Source organism: Bufo gargarizans, chromosome 1, assembly GCF_014858855.1.
Source record: "Bufo gargarizans isolate SCDJY-AF-19 chromosome 1, ASM1485885v1, whole genome shotgun sequence".
NCBI classification, from domain to species: Eukaryota; Metazoa; Chordata; class Amphibia; order Anura; family Bufonidae; genus Bufo; species Bufo gargarizans.
In genome coordinates, this window is record NC_058080.1 from 269,448,042 (window position 1) to 269,472,855 (window position 24,814).

At 45.0% G+C, this 24,814-nt stretch overlaps 1 protein-coding gene across 1 annotated transcript in view; it reads left to right on the forward strand.

Annotated features, from left to right (window-relative positions):
* Positions 1-24,814, forward strand: part of GC (GC vitamin D binding protein) — a 319,714-nt gene that overhangs the window by 157,066 nt on the left and 137,834 nt on the right. The window contains exons 7-8 of the mRNA XM_044303019.1: positions 1,392-1,521; positions 22,955-23,151. Coding sequence (XP_044158954.1) covers positions 1,392-1,521; positions 22,955-23,151 — 327 coding nt within the window. The remainder of the gene's footprint in view (positions 1-1,391; positions 1,522-22,954; positions 23,152-24,814) is intronic.

Sequence of the window (24,814 nt, forward strand, 5' to 3'; positions counted from 1 at the left end):
ACATGGAAGAGGACAGTATACTGCTACAGAGGGGTCTGGATAGATTGGAGGCTTGGGCAGAAAAGTGGCAGATGAGGTTTAGCACTGAAAAATGTAAGGTTATGCACATGGGAAGTAATAACGCAAGTCACCTGTACATACTAAATGGTAAAACACTGGGTAACACTGAAGTGGAAAAACAAACTAAGCCGTAGAAACCAATGTCAGGCAGCTGGTGCCAAAGCCAAGAAGATAATCGGTTGCATCAAAAATGGCATAGATGCATGTGATGAGAACATAAGGGGTCATTTACTAACAGAAATTTGCCTATTTTTGACATATTTCTGGCACAAATTCGGCTCAAGAATTATTTGTGCCACAATCTGTGACTTTTCCCCGTTCAATCCAGGTCTGAAAAAAGGGGGCTGTCTCATTTATAATTTTCTACATCTGTTTTAGGTGTAGAAAATGGTCTAAATTTAAGCCAGTAAAGAAGCTCACGTAGATTTAGACCGGAGGTGGATGTGCCGAAGTTATGTAGAGGACGGTGTTTCTTCTTAACTTAAACTGATCCACGGTCAGAGCACAGAGTTATTAAGTCTGGCTTCTAAAATGCCGGTATTAATAAATGACCCTCATAGTCATACTACTTTACAACTAAAGTAATAACTGGATTAGGTGGCCTATAGTACCCAGAAAGATTATCCAAATTAGGATTATTCAGTTTATAGAAAAGATGACTGAGGGGAGAGCTAATAGCAATATATAAATATATCAGGGGGCAGTACAGAGATTTCTCCCATCATCTATTTATCCCCAGGACTGTGACTGTGACAATGGGACATCATCTTTGTCTAGAGGAAAGAAAGTTTCTACACAAACATAGAAGAGGAATCTTTACGGTAAGATCAGTGAGACTATGGAACTCACTGCCTGAGGAGGTGTATGGTAAACTCACTAAAATAGTTCAAGAGGGCCCTGGATGTATTTTTGGAGTGTAATAATATTACATGTTATAGTTACCAGAGATGGGTTGTTTATCCAGGGATTTATTTTCATTGCCTGATTGGAGTCGGAAAGGATTTTCTGCCCTAAAATGAGGGAAATTTAGTCTTACAAAAAATTTTACTATGTCAGTTTCAAGTTATTTTATGACCATTTTGTTTTTATTTTTTCTTTAACGGAAGGGTAGCAACAATTTTGTCTATGTGTGTATCTATCTTTGTTCACATATTTATTTTCTATTAGAATTTTGTTGCTTTGCACTTTTCTATGATAGACCCATTATAAATGAATGGGAACAACTGTACTGTATGAAGGCAAATACATGGTCTGATTTCTACCCTTTTTCTCAAAATACCTTTGTCATATACTGTATTTCAATAATTAACTTATGTTTTCCTTTTGTGCAGTGCTTCAATAATGTTCAGTCAAAAGGTTCCTTCTGCTGACTTTAAGGATGTGATGACACTTGCGGAGCAAGGCACCCAAGTGCTTGCCAGCAGTTGTGGTTTCTTTACAGAAAAGAATATCGAGAATGAGGTATGGCATATATCTAAAGAGATAGGTTGCATGCCACATTATATTACAATTTGAAAACGATTATTTTTATCTACCCATAGCATCTACATGCATCTTGACATTTACATAAAAGAGTGTGTTTTAAGCACTGAGAAGGTCATGCTGACCTTTATATAGTCAGTTGTAGGGTATTATTATGTTTCTTGAGGTCTTTGAAATACATTTGTGATTGGGTTTCAATTCCTTACAAAAGCTGCAATAAGCAAGCAGAATAAAAAACAAACAAAAAAAAAAACTTATTACCCTGCAAGCAGAATAGGAGTGGCTGCAGTTAATTATAAAGAAAAAGGATAGAAAATTGAACTAAAAATAAATATGTACCCATACAGAATGCATATACAACGTTACACTGTTACACTGTTGTCAACTGATTCCATATAGATGTCTACAGAACCTGTTCTATTAAACGCTTAAACAAGTAGAGCCCTCTGACAGAGTAGAGAGGGTGTCAGCAGTAAGTTTCTGTTGATGTCACTGATTATTTTGCCCTCCCTCTGATCCGTCAGAACAATGACCCCCATGATCAACAATGATCCTGTTTGTGGAGCATCCGCCTTCACTCGGTCAGCATTTGGTCAGTAATCCTTCAGTATTGCTAATGCCAAAGAAAACAGGAGTGGATCCAAAACAGAAATGACACGTGAACAGAATATTTGCAAGTCTTCTGTGTTTTGTACCCACTCCTGTTTTTGGCTACCAAATCATTAGCCAATTCTTATGGGACCATACAGGCCTTACAGCTGCTACACAGAGAGGATCAGTTGTGCATCTTATTTTACCTTCATTCTGACAGATCAGAAGGGTCAAATAAATGATGATGTCAGCCAAGCCTAAAAGGCTAAATAGTGGCCCAGTCATGAAGTGGGGAGCGTGGGAACAGCATGAGAAGTCCACAGAGTGGTCCTATGACATAGTGGTGAGGTGGAAGCGGCATGAGGAGACCACAAAGTGCCCCAATGACAGAGTCTGTAGGTGGTAGAAGCATCAGGAGGCCACAGAGTGGCACAATGATGAGATATTATGTAGGTGTCAGCAGCATGAAGAGGCCATAGAGTAGCAAGATGATGAGAGATTGTGGAGGTGTCAGCAGCATGAGGAGGCAACAGAGTTGCACGACGACGAGTCTGTAGATGGTAGCAGCATCAGGAGGCCACAGAGAGGCACATTGACAGAGTGTGGAAGTGGCAGCAGCAGCATCAGGAGGCCACAGAGTGGCAAGGTGACATAGTGTGGAGATGGAAGCAGCATGAGGATACCAAAGAGTGGCAAGGTGACATAGTTTGGAGGTTGCGGCAGCATGAGGAGGCCACAGAGTGGCATAACAATGAGAGATTATGGAGGTGTCAGCAGCGTCAGGAGGCGACAGAGAGGCAGAATGACAGAATGTGGAAGTGGCAGCAGCAGCATCAGGAGGCCACAGAGTGGCAAGGTGACATAGTGTGGAGATGGCAGCAGCATGAGGAGACCACAGAGTGGCAAGGTGACATAGTTTGGAGGTTGCGGCAGAATGAGGAGGCCAGAGAGTGGCACAACGACGGGAGGGTAGGAGGTGTCAGAAGCATGAGGAGGCCACAGAATGGCACAACAACAAAGTGTGGAGGTGTAAGCAGCATGAGGAGGCAACAGAGTTGCACGACGACTAGTCTGTAGATGGGAGCAGCATCAGGAGGCCACAGAGAGGCAGAATGACAGAGTGTGGAAGTGGTAGCAGCAGCATCAGGAGGCCACATAGTGGCAAGGTGACAACGTGTGGAGATGGCAGCAGGATAAGGAGACCACAGAGTGGCAAGGTGACATAGTTTGGAGGTTGCGGCAGAATGAGGAGGCCACAGAGTGGCACAACGAAAAAAGACTATGGAGGTGGCTGCAGCATGAGAAGGTCACAAAGTAGCATGATGACGAGAGGTTGTGGAGGTGTCAGCAGCATGAGGAGGCCACAGAGTAGCACGACGACAAGAGATTGTGGAGGTGACAGCAGCATGAAGAGTCCACAGAGTGGCACAATGACAAAGTGTGGAGGTGTTAGCAGCTTGAGGAGGCCACATAGTGGCACAACTACAAAGTGTGGAGGTGTCAGCAGCATGAGGAGGCCACAGAATGGCAATACGACAAGAGATTGTGGAAGTCTCAGCAGCAAGAGGAGGTCACAGAGTTGCACAATGAGAGATTGTGGAGGTAGCAACAGCATGAAGAGGCCACAGAGTGGCAAGACAACAAAGTGTGGAGGTGTCAGCAGCATGAAGAGGCTACAGAATGGCACGACAACGAGAAATTGTGGAGGTCTCAGCAGCAAGAGGAGGCCACAGAGTTGCACAATGACGAGAGATTGTGGAAGTGGCAACAGCATGAAGATGCCACAGAGTTGCACGACAACAAAGTGTGGAGGTGGCAGCAGCATGAGGAAGCCACCTCGGCTCGGCACAAAAGGCTTGGCAAATTGATTGTCTGGGAATTTCCAACGAAGATTGGGATAATATAATGGCAAATTTAATTTTAGTTACTCATAATTGTAATCAAGTTTTGGTTCAATTTAATAATACATATTTAATAAATATTAAGTGTTTCCTTAAGACAGGAGAGAATCGGACAGTCTTCTGGTTATTCGATAGCTGTGATGGAGAAAGCATTCCAAAAAACAATTTCTTTCCACCTGGAGACGAATACTGTCAAGATTGACGCAAGTGCGCTATCGGCTGCTCATTGAGCCAGATACTTCTGGGGGAACCTGCCTGGCATGAACAGGCCTCTAGTAGCTACAGACAATGAGAAGACAAAGCTTCAAGATTGCTTGGAGCCCGGAAGAGTCGCAATGTTCATCAAGATTCAAACCATAAACTACCAGCCCCTGGTCTCTTCATCAGGGAAAACATCACGAGTTCCCAGTCATCATGGATGGGAAGGAGGACATCCTTTAGTGCACGGAGATGGAGAGGGTCTTTGGATTCCTCCCGCACTATACGGACGTCTCAGAAATGAACCGCTGCTCCCGACAGAAGCTCCTGGGAAGGTCATGGAGCGTCCCGGTCATCCGTCATCTATTCGTCACGCTGAAAGATTATTTTGAAAGTGTATAGAAGCCATACAGGGCCCCCACGTTGCAGATTTATCATGGAGATACCGGATTTTATAATATTACATTATTATATAAAGGAAAAAAATAAATAAAAATGAAGCCCTTTGTCACCCGGCACCAAGTGCGATCAGCTACATCATCATCCAGTACTGTCTGCACGTCACTGATGTCCTCCTCAAACAACTCTGGGACAGGCTTGACTGCTCGCAACACTGGCTCCCACGCCACTCTCCTCATCACTTGCCCACCTAGTAGATAAAAGGACAGAGGAAGGTTGAGGACAGGTGAGGGCACAGGGCCTGCTCCCGGGCCATGCTAACTAAGGGTTGTGTCTGACAAACCCACTGCTTAGTCCATATGTTATGTTTGCTTCTATTATTATTGTGCATTATTTTCTGTGACTGTATATCACACCCCTGCCTCAATCAGATTTTTTGGGGGGTAACTGGTATATCACACCAGTTGCAATTAATTGTTCCAATATTGTTTGTCCCTCTGTATAGCTGTGGTATCTCAGCAGAACCACACACAAATGATGCACAATACAAATGGACTATATAGAAAATATATTATAGGTATATCACAACACTGCCTCAATAACATATTTTGGGGGGCAACTCAATATAATTTCGATATACTGCATTTTTATTGCGCAGCATTTGTGTGTGGTTCTGCTGAGATAACGTAGCTATACAGAGGGACAAATGTCATTGGAACAACTAATTGCAACTAGGGTGATATAACAGTTGCCCCCCCAAAAAATTGATTGAGGCAGGGGTGCGATATACCTAGAATATAATTTCTATACAGTGCATTTGTGTGCTGTTCTGCTGAGGTACCGCAGATATAGAGGGACAAAAGTCATTGGAGGTGCAATATACCTAGAATATAATTTCTATATAGTGCATCTGTATTCAAAGGTAAAACAAAATTAGAGCAGCTCTCACCTGCCTGGAGACTCCAACCATAAGGACACAGACTGCTCCCTCACCCGGACTGGGAGCAATATGTAGACAAGTAAAGAAAGGTTGTCCAGCCTTTTCTTGTGAAGCTCCAAAAGCACTTTATTTGATATCCAATAATAAAAACATCCAGGTACAGGTTGCATCAGTCTACGCGTTTCGGGCTTACTCATGTATCAAATAAAGTGCTTTTGGAGCTTCACAAGAAAAGGCTGGACAACCTTTCTTTACTTGAGTGCATTTGTAGTGTACAATATTTGTGTGAAAGTTCTGCTGAGATACCTCAGCTATACAGAGGGACATAACGCCATTGTAACAACTAATTGCAACTGGTGTTATATACCAGTTGCCTCCCAAAAAACTGATTAAGGGGTTCTATATACCTGCTTCCACAAATATTGCTCTTCTTTAGGGACTTTGTCACAGTGTCATTTTGAAAATGACAGGCAGAGGAAGAGGAAGGCCATTCCGCAGGGGAGGTAGAGGTCGGGCAGAATCACCAGGCCAGGGCCTAAGTGGGAAGCCGGAGAAGGTGCGTGCAATTATGTCAAAGGACGCACCAGAGTTGGTTGAGTGGCTCACTCAGTCTTCCGCTTCTGCACCCTCCTCATCCTCTGTATCTGCACCCTCCTCATCCTCTGTATCTGCACCCTCCTCACTCTCTGCTGTGTGCACCCCCAAAGACACCTCCACCACCACAATAGCCCCTCCATTCGAGTCAGAGGAATTATTTTCCCATCAATTCCCAGACCTTACCGATGCGCAGCCATTCTAGGCATCAGATGAGGAAGAGGAGGTAGCAACGGCCGCCACCCAACGATCTGATGACAGTACCCAGATCAACCCAAGGAGGGGGGTCCCTGCTGTTGCTGCCTATTCCGAGATCTCTAATGTCAGTGGTGGTGAAGGTGACGATGATGACGTGTCGATGGACGGCATGTGGGTGCCCACAAGAAAAAAAGAGGAGGGGAGTTCAGAGGGAGAGACGGAGCAGCAGATAGGGAGGAGAAGGAGGAGAAGCAGGCAGAACTCGCAGTGCACAGGAGGCAAAAAGCAGACTGCAAATGTATTTGGAGTGAGTCATTCACCATGCACGGTCACATCTTGCGCTCCCAGGATGCCGACACATGGCTCCGCAGTGTGTGTTTTTTTTAACGTGTCAGCTGCTTATAATAGTGTTGCCATCTGCAGCCTGTGCTGTCAACGCATAAGTCACGGTAAGCCCAACACTCACCTAGGCCCCAAAAAGTCACAGTTGGGGCTCTACGTCCTCCACTCCTCCTTCCACCATGCTGTCGTCATGTTCATCTGGCACAAGGCAGGCTTCCGTGGCCCAAATGTTCGAGCATAAAAAAAGATGACCCCAGATAATCCTTTTGCCCAACGGCTGACCGCTGGCTTGTCAGAACTGCTAGCCCGTCAACTACTGCCACAAGAATTGGTAGACTTGGAGCCCTTTAGAAAATCTGTTGCCATTGGCACACCACAAAGGAAGGTCCCCGGAAGGAAATGTTATTACCAGAAGGACATTCCTGAACTATATGGCAACGTTCAGCAGCAAGTTAATATATCTCTGGCACACAGTGTCAATGCGAAGATACATCTGACCATAGACACGTGGTCTAGCAAACATGGGCAGGAAAGGTACATAACTTTTACTGCCCACTGGGTGAACCTTCTGATGGCCATCAAGCATGTAACCCGTGGCACCCGTGTGGATATGGTGTTACCACCACGGATTGCATGCAGACCTGCCTCTTCTTCTCCTCCTCCTACTCCATCCTCCATCTCCTCCTCGGGTGACTCCTCCTTTTCCACTGCTACCGCCTCTTCCGCTGCACCCCCCAAGCTCCCCAGAACTTGATGTGCCAGGTGAGACGTTGCCATGCTGTGCTGCGGCTGTTGTGCCTGAAAGCCAAGAGCCACACCGATCCTGCACTGCATTCAGCTCTGCGGTCACAGGCTGATCAGTGCCTAACCCCACTCAATTTGGCAGTTAGTAAAATGGTGTGCAACAATGGTGCCAATCTTCTGAGTGCGCTGAAACAGGGCAAAAGTGCCGTGCATGGCACACGTCCTGAACTCATTCGGGCATCGATTCATTGCCAAATACCCCGGGGTCCAGGACGTCCTGCGGCAGGCCAGGAAAATCTCTGGCCATTTTAGAAGATCTTACATGGCCATGGTTCGCCTTGCTGACGTTCAGTAGCGACACCACCTGCCAATCAGATGTCTGATTTGTGACTGCCCGATGTGCTGGAACTTCACCTTGTACTGTTGTGTTCAAAATAATAGCAGTCAGACATCACTAACCTGATCAATCACTGTTTTTGGTAGAAATTATATGTCTACATTGCAAATAATTTACTAGCAGGTGAAGTAGAGTGATAGAAATCCAACAGACCCAACAGTCATGACATGAATACTGCTGATTCTGTGTAATTGAATCACTAATTGATCCCTCATTCAACTACAGGAGTTCCATTGGCGTCAGTCACACTGTCATTGTGGAAAAACCCAGATATGAGAGGAACGTGCTTGACCTACCCATCGGCACTTATAAACATTAGGGACTGCATTAACCTCAACACAGATAGTTTTAATATCTTACCCTCCCAATTACGAAATTCTACCTTACCAATCCACGAGTTACTAGATAATGAAGGCAGCTTTCTAGACTCTGCCTCCTTAATAAGTAAATTTGAACTCACAAACTTTAGTCAGATGCAATTCACATGCCTAAAATCTATCATCAGTTCAATTCTTAAAACGATTCAAGCAAATTCATCATTAAACTGGTTTGAGAGACTTGTTTCACAAACTCAATACCCTTCAAAGATCATCTCCATTGTGACTAGAAATTTACTGCCTTTAAAAGTCCCTCCCTCCTTATACTTCATAAAGGAATGGGAGAAAGATTTAGACAAGAAGTTTTCTGAAAGAGAAACTCAGATTATTCTAAGCGCTCCTAAAAATATTTCTAGATGTGTAATCGTACAAGAGAATGCATACAAAGTCCTTACAAGGTGGTACTTAACCCCAGTAAGGTTAAGCCTGATGTACGGGGACACATCAAACAGTTGCTGGAGATGTCTTTCTGAAAAAGGTTCTTTCCTGCATATCTGGTGGCTGTGCCCCAAAATAAAAACCTTTTGGGACCTGGTCTTTGGGCTGGTGTGGGACAATCTTGAAATAAAATAAGGTATGCTTCCTTGCTGTCCAGAAATAGCCCCGTTGACTTTATTACCTAACCCTATAACAGCCTCAAAGCTATCTCTTTTGAGAATTTTGTTGGCAGCAGCAAGAGAGTGAAAGTAGAAGCTCTAGCAAGACTTGAGGAACTATCACATTGAGAACTCCGCTCCCATCACAAATATACTAAAATATGGCTTCCATGGACGGCTAGGAAAGAAATCATAAACCCTCACCAGCTTAAGGAACTGGACTCCCTGAACACTTGAGTGTAATTTTACACATCACCATTTTCATCGAGTTGATATTCAAATTCATATCAATGCACCGGTACTATCACTGGTCACACATTTTTTGTATGATTCTTACTTCCCGACCTTAATTATCTAATGTACTTTTCACTGGATCGGAGGATAAGAACCTTATATACAACTTGTTTCATCCACAAGTTCTCATCCTTCCCACCTTCCTCCCCTTTCCCTCCCCCCCCCCCACTTGTCCTTTATTCTCTTGACGTTATTTGTTTATTAGTTTAATATTGGAATACATATACCATTTGAATATGCGCCCCAATTTAATACTAAACATTATTCACTTTTAAGTATAGGTATGTTATCTCACGGAACATCTGTATTGTAAGAATGGTAACTCTTATAGGTCCCCAGTCTGAAAATTTCAGTTCCCTATTTGAACAACTACTGGAATGGATCACACTCACTACTTTCATTACCAAGTGCTTCCTGTGTGTTGTACCTCCTATGATATGCCTTGCATTGCTTTTTGTTTGGACTCACATACCTATACGACTCTCATTCATCACACTGTAACATCATTGGGCTGTGTCCAAAAGTGGTCTTGTAATCCTTGTTTGTAATACTTATTTTATGTGTTATAAAATCAATAAACAGATTTTAAAAGAAAAAAAAAAGAATCACTAATTGAATTCAATGAGTGAGGTTGTTAATTTTTTGAAAAACAGGTGGCAATTAATGCCCTTATTTAAGCAAGGAAGGCAGCAAATGTTGTACATGCTGGTTACAGTGCATTTCTCTCTGCAATTCTGAGGAAAATGGGTAATTCTAGACATTGTTCAGAAGAATAGCGTACCTTGGTTAAAAAGTTGATTGGAGAGGTGAAAACATATAATGAAATGCAGAAAATGATAGGCTGCTCAGCTAAAATGATTGCAAATGCTTTAAAATGACAACCAAAACTTGAAAGACGTGGAAGAAAGCTAAAAACTACCATTTGAATGATAGAAGAATAGCCAAAATGGCAAGGGCTCAGCCAACAATCAGCTCCAGGAAGATCCAAGAATGTCTAAAGCTACCTGTGAGTACTGTTACAATTAGAAGACGCCTAAGTGAAGCCAAGCTATCTGCAAGAAGCCTCCGCAAAGTCCCACTGTTGAAAAAAAGACCTGTGCTGAAGAGGTTACAATTTGCCAAAGAGAACATTGACTGGCCTAAAGAGACATTTTGTGAACGGATGAAAGTAAGATTGTTCTTTTTGGGTCTAGTGGCCAGAGACAGTTTGTTAGATGACCCCCAAACACTGAATTCAAGCCACAGTACACTGTGAAAAAAGTGAAGCATGGTGGCGCAAACATCATGATATTGGGATGTTTCTCATACTACGTTGTTGGGCCTATTTATTGCATACCAGGGATCATGGATCAGTTTGAATATATCACAATACTTGAAGAGGTCATGCTGCCTTATGCTGAAGAAGAAATGGCTTGAAATGGGTGTTCCAACAAGACAACGACCCAAAACACACCAGTAAACGTGCAACATCTTGGTTCCAGACCAACAAGATTGACGTTATTATAGAACAGATGTACAGCAGTTCTCAGAAACAGTGTCTAATCAGCTAAATATTGGTTTAGTGATTCAAAGGAAAGCAAAATCTTCAAACATTTTTCAGTTTATATAGTGAATATTTGAGTTTGTAAAGAAGAATATAACCACTGCTATTTTTTTTAACAGTCTAACATTCACAGGAACAACACAAATTTGATATATTATTCTTCATGTTTTGATTTGGAATAGAATGTGTAGTGTTCCCAATGCATTTGTGTGTATAGAAATAAAAGCTACTAGAAGGATTTTGAGCTTTATTAACTTTTTTAAACACACTGCTATTATTTCAAACACAACTATATATGCTTGATAGGCTGCTCCAGCAGAAACGACTACCTGTACAAACTCTGCGGCAGGACATGTTCTGTGGAGCTTGTTTTTTTTTAAACGCGCCAATGGCTGCTCATGCGCGACGCATGCATACTTATGCGATGAGATCACCAAACTGGTCAGTCGCAGCCAGGGCACCATCAGTGACATCGTACCTTAAGCCTTCTTTCTGGAGCATGCATTGCGTTGTGTGATTGATCAAGTCGTCAAGGAGCAGGAGCAGGAAGATAAGGAAGTTGCAATGCTGAATGAATTCCCGGGGGGGGGGGGGGGGTTACTCTATCTGAGACAAGTCAGCAGGAGTCTGAAGAGGAGTCAGAGGAGGATGGTGCCTGGGGGGAGGAGGAGGAGCAAAAAGAGCAGGCTTTAAACTTTTCGGGGATCCCTGGTGTTGTCGGTGGATGGGGGGAGGAGACCGAGGAAGACATTCTCCTGGGCAATGAGCAGGAGCTAGGCCACTCCACCGGTTCCAATTTAGTGCAAATGGGGGCCTACATGAACCAGTGTTTAAAGAGCGACCCCCGTATAAAAAGCATAAAGGGCAAGGACCAGTACTGGGTGGCAACGTACTTAGACCCCCGGTACATATACAAAATGGCAGACATGTTACCAGCATCACAGAGGGATGTCAAAATGCAGCATTTCCAGGCATTGCTTCGAGAGATGCTGCATTCTGCTGTTGCGGCACTGGCAGAGGAATTTCCACCCACAGAGAAACAGTTGCGGGTACCAATCCTACCATGCAAGAAGAGGGCGTTTTGAAGATGTGTTGGTCACTTCGGATATGAGGAGAGCATTTTTGCAGCCTACCCATCGACAGCCGCCCTCCGGATCCAACCTCAGGGATCGCCTAGACCAACAGGTGTCCGACTACAACGGGTTAACGGCCGATGTGGACGTTCTGAGAAGCGAGGAACCCCTTGACTACTGGGTGGACCTGGCACAATTTGCCATGGAACTCTTGGCTTGCCCCTCGTTGAGTGTCCTGTCCGATAGGACGTACAGCGCAGCAGTGGGGATCGTGACCGATAAGCGCACTCGCCTCACGTACAGCTCACGACATTGTGGACTACCTCACATTTCTAAAAATGAATGAGGCATGGATCTCGGAGGAATTCAACACCTGTTACGACCACGTGTTATTGAATTTCAACTATTATCATTTGTTTTTTTTTCAAGAGGTGGGATTTTTTTAGCCATGTTTTTAATCGATTTGTACTGGCCTGCAGTAAAATTGATATCCAATGACCGTCTAATATACCTCCAGCCACATAATCACTTGATGTTTTTTTGTCAGGTTAATGCCTAATTTTTGGGGCCTGTAATCCCATGGCCTAAAATACAAATTTTGTAGGCTCCAGCAGGGCACATTTCTGAGAATTTTCCTTTAAGATGCATTAAAATGGCCCCTGATTAAAATACATATTTTGGGGGGAATTTTGTGCCATTGATTCCCCTCTGGTACGGTATGTCACTGTCCATGTTGTGGGATGATTTGTGCACTTCTTTTAAGTATTTGGTGCTGCAAATATGACCTAAATCTTTCTGACGCAGACAGAGGTCGCAGCAGTGTAAGGGGCCATATTAATATTACAAAATATAGTTAGTAGTATTCTTGAGAAGGGTCAATGAGTCAGGGAGTTATTTAGATTTCCAGATCTGGGGTCCAGAAGGAATTTTATTTTTCCTAAGATGAGGAAAATTGGCTTCTACCATAAGAGGATTTTTTTTTTTTACCTTCCTCTTGATTAACTTTGCAGGGAAATAGGCTGCAGTGGATGGACATATGTCTTGTTTCAACCTAACAAACTAACAAACAAAACCTGTTGATTCACAAGCTAGTTATAATGCTTTCAATCCCAAATGGCTCCCAGAGAAAGATTGTGGCTTAGGTCTTGGTACACCAATGGTTGCTAGCTACTTGCACTTCAGTATAGATTCATTATCTGGATAATTTTGGTAAGAAACACACATAATAGACTTAAGATAAAGCATGCTGTCATCCATCTGGTTTGCCAGTAAAATTCAAGGACAAGGTTAGCAATAATTGGTGCAATACAGAACCATACAGCAGGATCAGATTGGCTTACTTAATAAAATAAATTAGCACTAGTTTGCTAATAGTGATGAGCGGCAGGGTCTATATTCGAATTCGCAATATTTCACAAATATTTGATAGAATATTCATCATATATTTGCGAATTTCAAGAATTCAAGATTATTTTATTGAATGCGAAAAATCGCTTTATATGCAGATAGAGTCAAGTGCTCCAATATATTTGCGATTGCACTAATCGGCAGTGATTAGAATATTTTTTCACACTGCGTGCACATTTTAGCAGGTCTGACTACTGATTGTTGTGAACTTGACATTGCTTCCTTCTCATTGGCCTACAAGCAAGAAGCAGAGAGAAATCATGTGTTCAGATGGGAAAAAATGCTGAATATTCAATATAATAAATATATTGAACTATATTCTAAATATTCACGAATTCTAAAAGTGGCCATATTCTCAATATAAATTTGCTATTCAAATATTCGTGCTCAACACTATTTGCTAACTCATTGCTGGAGAATTATTGGGGAATAATCAGGATCAATGCAGGTTGAGGAGTAACTGAGCAGATTGATATATAGATTTATGGGAGATGATTCAGTAAAACTTGTAATTTATACATTTAACAATTACATTCCTGCACATTCTGGGCTTTGAAGTCAAGGAAGCGGTCCTATCAGTGATTGACAGCTATCACTGTATACACATTTATGGAGGGAAAACTGTCAATCACTGATAGGACCGTCTCCTTGTCTTCAGTCAGTGATTGACAGATATCTCTGTATACACAGTCATAGAGGGAAGACTGTCATCACTGATAGGACCGTCTCCTTGTCTTCAGTATGTGACTGACAGCCATCTCTGTATACTCAGTCATAGAGGTAAGGCTGTCATCACTGATAGGACCTCCTACTTGTCTTCAGTCAGTGACTGACAGCTATCTCTGTATAGACAGTCATAGACGGAAGGCTGTCATCACTAATAGGACCGTCTCCTTGTCTTCAGTCAGTGACTGAAAGCTATCTCTGTATAGACAGTCATAGAGGGGAGGCTGTCATCGCTAATAGGACCTCCTCCTTGTCTTCAGTCAGTGACTGACTGCTATCTCTGTATACAGAGTCATAGAGGGAAGGCTGTCAATCACTGATAGGACCGTCTCCTTGTCTTCAGTCAGTGACTGACAGCTATCTCTGTATACACAGTCATAGAGGGAAGGCTGTCAATCACTGATAGGACCTCCTCCTTGTCTTCAGTCAGTGACTGACAGCTATCTCTGTATACACAGTCATAGAGGGAAGGCTGTCATCACTGATAGGACCGTCTCCTTGTCTTCAGTCAGTGACTGACTGCTATCTCTGTATACACAGTCATAGAGGGAAGGCTGGCAATCACTGATAGGACTGCCTCCTTGTCTTCAGTCAGTGATTGATAGCTATCTCTGTATACACAGTCATGGAGGGAAGCCTGTTAGTCACTGATAGGACCTCCTCCTTGTCTTCAGTCAGTGACTGACAGCTTTCTTTGTATACACAGTCATAGAGGGAAGGCTGTCATCACTGATAGCACCGTGTCCTTGTCTTCAGTCAGTGATTGACAGCGATCTCTGTATACACAGTCATAGAGGGAAGGCTGTCATCACTGATAGGACCTCCTCCTTGTCTTCAGTCAGTGACTGACAGCTCTCTCTGTATACACAGTCATAGAGGGAAGGCTGTCATCACTGATAGGACCTCCTCCTTGTCTTCAGTCAGTAATTGACAGCTATCTCTGTATACACAGTCATAGAGGGAAGGCTGTCAATCACTGATAGGACCGTCTCCTTGTCTTCAGTCAGTGACTGACAGCTATCTCTGTATACACAGTCATAGAGGGAAGGCTATCAGTCACTGATAGGACCTCCTCCTTGTCTTCAGTCAGTGATTGACAGCTATCTCTGTATACACAGTCATAGAGGGAAGACTGTCATCACTGATGGGACCTCCTCCTTGTCTTCATTCAGTGATTGACAGCTATCTCTGTATACATAGTGTCATGGAACCATGAACCAGACGTACAACAAGAGATAAGTGGAAAGAAGAAGACTTTATTGAAAATCAAGCTGTGAGCAAAAGTCCAAACGGATGGCTAAACCGAAGCAGGGTCTTGCGTAGACAGAGGTCAGGAACCAGAAGGGTAGTCAGACGAAGCCTGGATCAGGAACCAGCAGGGTAGTCAGACGAAGCCGGGATCAGGAACCAACGGGGTAGTCAGACGAGGCCAGGATCAGGAACCAGAAGCAGCAGCAGTCTTAGAAGCATGTGAACACAGGAGGACCAAGCAAGGAACTGAAGCCACAGACCTCCTATATATATGAGCTAGGCATCCAGCTCCTCCCAGTGGGAAGGAGAAGCCGCAGGGTGGGAGGCTACAAGAAACCCAGAAACCAAGATGGCCGCCAGCACATGTCAAACGAAGGAGAACAGTGAGAAGGTAAGACCATGACAGTACCTCCCCCTCAAGGGCCCCTCCTCCGCGGAGTAAGGAACGGTTTCCGAGGGAAGCGTGCGTGGAAGGCTTGGAGCAAAGCAGGAGCATGGACATCTGCGGAGGGAACCCAGGAACGCTCCTCTGGACCATAACCACGCCAATGGACCAAAAACTGCAACCGACCGCGGACCAGGCGTGAGTCCAGGATATTGCTCACCTCATATTCCTCACGATTGCCCACTTGGACCGGACGGGGCCGAGGAACCGAGGAAGTGAAACGATTACACACCAATGGCTTCAACAGGGAGACATGAAACACGTTGGAGATCCGCATGCCAGGAGGAAGCGCAAGGGCATAGGCTACCGGGTTTACCCTGCGAAGCACTCGGAAGGGACCAACAAAGCGAGGCGCCAGCTTGGGAGTGGGCACTCGAAGGTTGAGGTTGCGGGTGGACAACCATACACGGTCTCCGACCTGGTAGGAAGGAGCGGGCGCTCGTCTGCGAACAGCCTGGAGTCTCTGGCGCTGCGCAGAGACCTCAAGGGACCTCTGGATCTGTACCCAAGAAGGACGTAGGACGGAAAGGTGATCCTCCACAGCCGGAATATCCTGGGGAGAGAATACCTCCGGTAACACGGCAGGTTGGAACCCATAATTGGCCATGAAGGGAGACGTCCCAGAGGAAGAGTTCACCGCCGTGTTCCTGGCAAACTCAGCCCAAGGCAGGAGGTCAACCCAATTGTCTTGGTGATCGGAGACATAGCAACGAAGGAATTGCTCCAAGGCCTGATTGGATCGTTCTGCGGCCCCATTGGACTGAGGGTGGTAGGCCGAGGAGAAAGAGAGATGAATCCCCAACTGGGAGCAAAAGGCGCGCCAGAACCTGGACACAAACTGACTCCCCCGATCCGACACAATCTCCTTGGGCAAACCGTGCAACCGGAAGACCTCCCTGGCGAAAATCGTGGCCAACTCTTGTGCAGAGGGTAACTTCTTGAGAGGAACACAGTGGCACATTTTGGAAAACCGATCCACAATCATGAGAATGACCGTATGGCCTCGGGATGCAGGGAGGTCCACAATGAAATCCATCCCCAGGTGTGACCATGGGCGCTCCCCGGTCGCTATGGGTTGCAAAAGGCCCAACGGAAGGTGCCGAGGGGACTTACTCTGGGCACAAACGGAGCATGCCGCTACATATGCGGCGATGTCGGAACGTAGAGAAGGCCACCAGAACAGACGTGAAACAGCCCAGGACAGCTGATTCTTTCCAGGATGCCCCGCGGCCTTGGAGTTATGGTAGGTTCGCAACAACCGAGTGCGCAACTCCTCAGGCACAAAACACCTGCCGTTGGGTCTCCCAGAGGGAGCACCAGGTTGAGCCGCCAAAATCTGCTCACCCAGGGGAGAGGTCAGGCTGGTGCGAATGGCGGCCAGGATCTGATTCGGAGGTATGACCGAAGTCGGAATCGACTCCTCCCCGGACAGCTCGGAGTACTGCCGTGATAAGGCATCCGCTCGGATGTTCTTGGAACCGGGTAGGTAGGAGACCACGTAATTAAAACGTGACAAGAACAGAGCCCATCTGGCCTGACGTGGTGTCAATCTCTTGGCCTCAGAAAGGTAGGTCAGATTCTTGTGGTCCGTCAGGATGAGAACCGGAACCACCGAACCCTCGAGCAAGTGCCTCCATTCTTTAAGGGCCTGCACGATGGCCAATAACTCCCTGTCACCAATCTGATAGTTGCACTCCGCGGAAGACAGTTTCCGGGAGTAAAACCCACAAGGAAGCAGAGGACCCTCTGGTGTTCTACGCTGAGACAGAAGGGCGCCTACTCCCGTCTCAGACGCGTCCACCTCGAGGACAAAGGGCAACCCAGGGTTGGGATGCGACAGAATCGGAGCCGACACAAAGGCGGACTTTAGAGCCTCAAAAGCTCGGATGGCCTCGAGCGGCCAGACCTGGAAATTACTGCCCTTCCTGGTCAGATCCGTGAGAGGCTTGGCTAGCATAGAAAAGTCCCTGATGAACTTCCGATAATAATTGGCGAAGCCCAAAAAGCGCTGCAGGGCACGGAGACCACTGGGCTGGGGCCACTGTAAGACAGCCGAATCCTTCTCAGGATCCATGGAGAACCCCTCAGCGGAAATGATGTAACCTAAGAAGGTTACCTGGGATCGGTGAAATTCGCATTTCTCAAGCTTACCGAACAGCCTGTTCTCTCGTAACCGTTGCAACACTCGTCTGACATCCATAATGTGGGCCTCCATGGATTCAGAATATACCAAGATGTCATCCAAATAGACCACCACACACTGCTGCAACAGGTCACGGAAAACATCGTTGATGAATTCCTGGAAGACTGCGGGCGCATTGCACAACCCAAAGGGCATAACCAAGGATTCATAATGACCGGTCCTGGTGTTAAACGCGGTCTTCCACTCATCGCCCGCCTTGATCCTTACCAGGTTATATGCCGCCCTCAGGTCGAGTTTGGTAAAGACCGTGGCCCCTTTGAGGCGATCAAACAGCTCGGAAATCAAGGGTATCGGGTAAGCGTTCTTGATCGTGATGCGATTGAGACCCCTGTAATCGATGCAAGGTCTCAACTCACCGCCCTTCTTTTTCACAAAGAAAAATCCAGCCCCTGCCGGGGACGAGGATTTGCGAATGTGTCCACGTGAAAGCGCCTCCCTCACGTACTCCTCCATGGCCTCATTCTCCGCTACCGACAGTGGATAGACTTTGCCACGAGGAGGAACGGCACCAGATTGTAACTCTATGGCACAATCGTATGGGCGGTGCGGAGGTAGGGCAACCGTGCGCACCTTATCGAATACATCCCGGTACTCTTCGTATTCAGGAGGCAACAGAGAGTCCGAGGAAGTACACAGCAACTTGACAGGCCCATGGATGCAACTAGCCCCACACTGCGGTGACCACGAGAGGATCTCGGCCGATCTCCAATCGAAAGTCGGATTATGCTTCTGGAGCCAGGGGTACCCCAAGACCACCGAGTAGTGTGGAGACGAAATCACCTGGAGACAGACCGACTCTCTGTGAACGGCACCAATGGCTATCCCCACTGGAAGGGTCTCATGAGTCACGTGTGGCGGCAGAAGGGGTCTGCCGTCTATCGCCTCAGGAGCCAGTGGGGAACCTCGAGGCTGCAGAGGAATGGAATTGGCGGCAGCGAACACACTATCAATGAACAAACCACCAGCACCAGAGTCCACCAACGCCTGGGTCGTCACCGAGCCCCCGACCCAGGAGAGGACAACAGTGATCAGTGGTTTGTCAACACGGGAAAGCGGGGACGAGGAGACTCCACCCAAGATCTGCCCCCGACAGGATCTCAGGTGCGAGCGTTTCCCGGACGGTTCGGACATGCCAACCGAAAATTCCCACCGAGACCACAGTACATGCATCGGCCCTCGCGTCTCCGGAGTACCCTCTCCCCCTCGGACAGGCGAGCAAACCCCAGCTGCATGGGTTCACCCCCAGACGAGTCATCCCCAGGAGGCGTGGGAGGAGAGGGAGGCACGGGTGGGACAGCAAACGTAGGCGCCAATCTGTTAGAAGACCTCCGCAGGCTCTCCTTAAAGGAAGGTCTCTCCCTGAGTCTGGTGTCAATCAAAATCAGGAAAGAAATAAGAGACTCGAGCTCCACTGGTAGGTCCTTAGCTGCAACCTCATCCTTCAAGGCATCCGAGAGACCATGAGAGAAAGCAGCGACCAGAGCCTCATTATTCCAGCCCACCTCTGCTGCCAGGGTACGAAACTCAATGGCGTATTCAGCTACGGATCGTGAACCCTGTCTGATGGACATAAGGAGCTTCGCAGCAGAGGCAGCACGAGCCGGCACATCGAATACCTTCCGAAGAGAAGCAACAAAACCGGAAAACTCGGCAACCACCGGATTGTTGTTCTCCCATAAAGGGCTGGCCCAGGCCAAGGCCTTGTCCGAGAGCAGCGAGATCAAGAAGCCCACCTTTGATCTCTCAGTAGGAAAGGCATGTGGCAGCAACTCGAAATAAATGCCCACCTGGTTAAGGAAACCTCGGCACTGAGTTGGCTCTCCCCCAAAGCGCTGTGGAAGGGGGGCAGAACCGGTCATACCCCGAGACACCGCAGGCGCAGCAACAGGTGTCGGGGTAGACTCTGGCGCAACAACCGGAGCGGCAGTAGGAGCGGGCCCAGGAGCGACAACCGACCCATCGGCAACGGAAGCGAAATGAGCCGTGCGTTCAAGCAGGGTTTGCAACGCCACAGCGAACCGACCCAACAGGTGATCCTGCTGATCAAGTCTGGCAACCAGCGTAGGTAGCGAGGATGGCCCTGTACCGTCAAAATTCATGGCTTGGTCCTAATGTCATGGAACCATGAACCAGACGTACAACAAGAGATAAGTGGAAATAAGAAGGCTTTATTGAAAATCAAGCTGTGAGCAAAAGTCCAAACGGATGGCTAAACCGAAGCAGGGTCTTGCGTAGACAGAGGTCAGGAACCAGAAGGGTAGTCAGACGAAGCCTGGATCAGGAACCAGCAGGGTAGTCAGACGAAGCCGGGATCAGGAACCAATGGGGTAGTCAGACGAGGCCAGGATCAGGAACCAGAAGCAGCAGCAGTCTTAGAAGCATGTGAACACAGGAGGACCAAGCAAGGAACTGAAGCCACAGACCTCCTATATATATGAGCTAGGCATCCAGCTCCTCCCAGTGGGAAGGAGAAGCCGCAGGGTGGGAGGCTACAAGAAACCCAGAAACCAAGATGGCCGCCAGCACATGTCAAACGAAGGAGAACAGTGAGAAGGTAAGACCATGACACATAGTCATAGAGGGAAGGATGTCAATCACTTATAGAACCGTCTCCTTGTCCTCAGTCAGTAACTAACAGCTCTCTCTGTATACACAGTCATAGAAGGAAGGCCGTTAATCACTGATAGGACCGTCCCCTTGTCTTCAGTCAGTGATTGACAGCTATCTCTGTATACACAGTCATAGAGGGAAGGCGGTCAGTCACTGATAGGACCGTCTCCTTGTCTTCAGTCAGTGATTGACAGCTATCTCTGCATACACAGTCATAGAGGGAAGGCTGTTGATCACTGATAGGACCGTCTCCTTGATTTCAAAGCCTAGAATGAGCAGAAATTTAAATGTATAAATTAAAAGTTTTACTAAATCTTTCCCCTAAAACTATATATCAATCTGCTCAGCTACTCCTCTCTATAACCTTCTGCCTTCAGCTCGGACGCCATGTTCAACATGACACATGCCATTCAAAGTGAATCTGTCACCTCATGCCTGAAAATCAAACCTTCTAACTGTGTAGATGTCCTCATTGCACCTAGTGGCTCATTTGCATAAACTACAAAGGATTATTTCTCTGTATTTGTTCCACATATCAACATGGGACCAAATGTGCTTTTTTTCAACTGACAAGCTCATATCTACACAGTTGGAAGGTTTTATTTCTAGGTATGTGGTGACAGATTTCCTTTAAGCTTCTGCAGCTCTCCAGAGGAAGAAGAAAACCAACAGTCAATGGAGGTGGATGAACCTGCCATTAGTGAAGGAATTATAATTTCTGCTCTGCTTCATAGCAGAAAATTTGAAAGATCAATGACTATGATATTCTGTTTGTAAAGATAGCCTGTCACTACAAAATACTTATTAGACTTATTAAGATAAGGTCAATAGTGTTGAGCGCAAATATTCGAATTGCGAATTTTATCGTGAACATCGGCACTTCGAGAATTTGCGAATATTTAGAATATAGTGCTATATGTTCGTAATGACGAATATATATTTCTTGCTTTTGTTTTTAACACTGTACACATCAGGTGATCATCCCTCCCTTCTTCTAGCTTGTGGGCCAATGAGAAGGCTTTGTCATAGCTTAGCAACATCCCTAGCAACCAATAGAAAAGTTGCTTACCCCTTACTATATAAGAACCTCCCCAGCAGCTATTTTCTAAAGTTTATTGCCATTATGAAAGAGACAGCAGTGTCATTGCTATGCTCTGTGCTTTGTTGTATTACATTAGACAGTTAACATATATACTGTATAATTCAGATAGTTAGGGGGAGATAGTCAGTGTAGGTTAGATTGATCTATAGTGTAGCTGCACTGGTTCCAGTGCAGGGTGTTAGGTAGTGTGATAGGTTCTGCTGTCCATACATACATGCTGCAGACATAGTGCTGTGATGTCACAAGTTAAACGTATTGCAAAAAAATATGCGCATCATTAATTGCCGAAAATTCGCAAGTGCAAATATATTGGAGCTCTCTATCTGCATATAAAGCTATTCTAATATTCTGCCATGCCAACTATTTTCTCCAGTTTCAGGAAACGTATACTAGCTTGAAAAATGTAGCATAATTGACCCATGCTGGTATTTTGCGCGCATTACGCGAATGATACATTGCCGATTTTTGCAATCAAGAATATGATCTCGAATTTGCAAATATATGATAAATATTCTACAAAATATTTGCGAAATATTGCAAATTTGAATATTGCCCCTGCCGCTCATTACTAAAGGTCAACATGAACATTCCCTAAAATAGCTACATAGTACATGATAGTACAGTTATGCCCATTAGACAGTCAGAATACCAAACAGGGGCCTGACAAGAAACCACTTCATGGTACTACGGAGTTGCATAGTCTCTACTTTTCATTTGCACACAGTATATACATTAATAAATTTTATGTGTCCCAAAAGTTGAATTAATCCAAAAATTAGTTTGTATAATTTATCTTGTTACAGATTATTGACTGTATTGTTGAACAGAGTTACAGTCACAATTTTTCAGTGCTCAAGGGAAGAGCATTCTTAGGCAGGTAGTCCTTTGTAATATAGTAAAAACTGTCCAAACATTTCAGATATTTAAATGTTGTCAGGGGTATGTCTGACAACGGGCTTGCTGACTGTTTCCTGTAGAGGACTCACTAGGTAAATGGACAGATGCTCTTGTTTTGCTATTGACTAGAATATAGATATATTATAGATACTTTAGATACAGTACACAGATAGATAGATAGATAGATAGATAGATACTGTAGATGATAGATATGAGATAGATAGGTAGATAGATAGTAAAAAATTCCACGGCACTCCCAAAAAAAGTAAATTTAAAAGAATGTTCTTTAGTCACCAGACAGCGACATTTAAGTCCTTACTGGGGCAACTGCTTGAGAAAAGTCCCAGTAAGAGGACTAAAAAACTTCACTGTCTGGTGATTAAAGAACATCCTTTTTAATTTACTTCTTTTGGAAGTGCCGTGGAATTTTTTACTTTTTGTCTTTTTGGTTGGTGGATTGCCTCTTCCGCCGCTGGCACGCCGTATCTATTTGACTGCTGTGCTACTCATTACATTTAGATAGATTATGGTATAATATGTATGGATGGAGCATTGTTAATGGTACTGCTTTTACTTCTTTACAGCTATCTGAACATGTTAAACAGGTATGCCACACACTTTCCAAAGATGAGAGGATTTCTGCTTGCTGCAAGAAATCATCAATAGATGCTCTCCTCTGCTTACATTCCATGCCAGCTGCTGAACCTATTAAACTTTCGACACTTCAACTGCCAACCAGTGAAAAACTGTGCAAGAAAGGCAAAAATCAGGAGCTTAACAAGTAGGTGAAATACAAGAGGATGGTCAGCAAATGAGACGTTGTAAATCAGACAAATATTTAGCAAGCTGCAGTTATTTCAACTGCCTAAAAAATATACAGTAGATACACAGTTATATTTAGGGGCACCAATCTGTACATAGAAATTCCTGTTCTCAGTTGAAAGGGGGTACATTTGTATTGAGTCTCTCTGATTTAAACAGCCTGGACTCCATACTGCAACATTTCACCAACATTGCACATTGCTTAGTTGTAGCATTGTATCAGTGGAATTTGTGCCGATGTTGTGTCAACTCGTTTTGGACCACTCGCTAAATTATTAAAACTATACTTTTATTATTACATCCATAAAATAAAAGAAACTGGGGAAAGGTTAAAACTTGCCAGCACAGGAGCACTGCATTTGTCACTATTGCAAGTTTGTTGACAATTAGGATTGAGCAAATCGAAGTGTCCGAAGTGGACTTCGATCCAAATTTCAGGGAAAATTGGATTTGCCGCAAAGCCAAATTTTCTTGTGCTTTGTGGTAACGAATCAATTTTCATTGCAATGGCGGTAAAAACAAATCAAGCTTACCTCATTCATTCGAGCTTGAAAAGGCCGCCGTGGCTATCTTGATTGAAGATCTCGTGCAAAATCTTGTGTGCGGTGACGTATGATGTCACCACGCCGCCCAGCGTGCTGACATCATCACTCATCGCAAGAGTTATCGCGGGATCTTCAATCAAGGTGGCCGCAATGGCCTCTTCATGCTCAAGTGGATAAGGTATTATTATTTTCACTGATTAACCCCTAAAAGCCCTCATTTTTTCATCCCAGATGCTGCAATCAGCAATGAATGTGGCATCTGAGGGGTTCAATGACTGGGGGTGATGCAATCACCGTTCCCGGTCATTGCGCCAGCTACTTACAAAAAAAATGCGCTTTGTGACAAAATAATTCATCACAAAACAAATTTCTTTGTGTAATTTGGCGACGTAGCCAAATTTTTGTAAACTTCACTTATCTCTATTGACAATATCACAGCAACACTGCATCTAATAGAACATATCTCTCTGCTGGAGCCTATATCCAACCAGCAGATGTTTCAACCAGATTTTGTTTCTCTCCTATGTTTATTAACAATGTTACAATATTGTTCCTCTTCTCTTGGCAGTAGTGTATCTTTTGAAGCGTTTCTCTCTGCTGGATGTCCTTAATGGGGGCCATCAGATGTTTCTCTGCTGTATATTTAACAATGTTGCAACATTATTGCCCTTATCTCGGCAGCAATGTATTTTGTAAGGCTACTTTTAAATTAACATTTTTAATTCCGGATCTCAATAGCGAAGAAAAAAAAATGCTTCAGTTTTGTCCCCATTCTTTGTCAATGGGGACAAAACTGAACTAAATGAAATGGAATGCACAAAAATGCATTCCGTTCCGTTTGCTTGCGTCCCCATCGCGGACAGAAAAATGCTGCATACCGCGTTTTTCTGTCCGTCCTGGGATGCGGAGCAAGATGGATCTGTCCTGACACTCAATGTAAGTCAATGGGGAAGGATCCGTTTTCTCTGACACAATAGAAAACGGATCCGTCCACCATTGACTTTCAATTGTGTTTAAAACAGATCCGTCATGGCTATAGAAGACATAATACAACCGGATCCGTTCATGACGGATGCA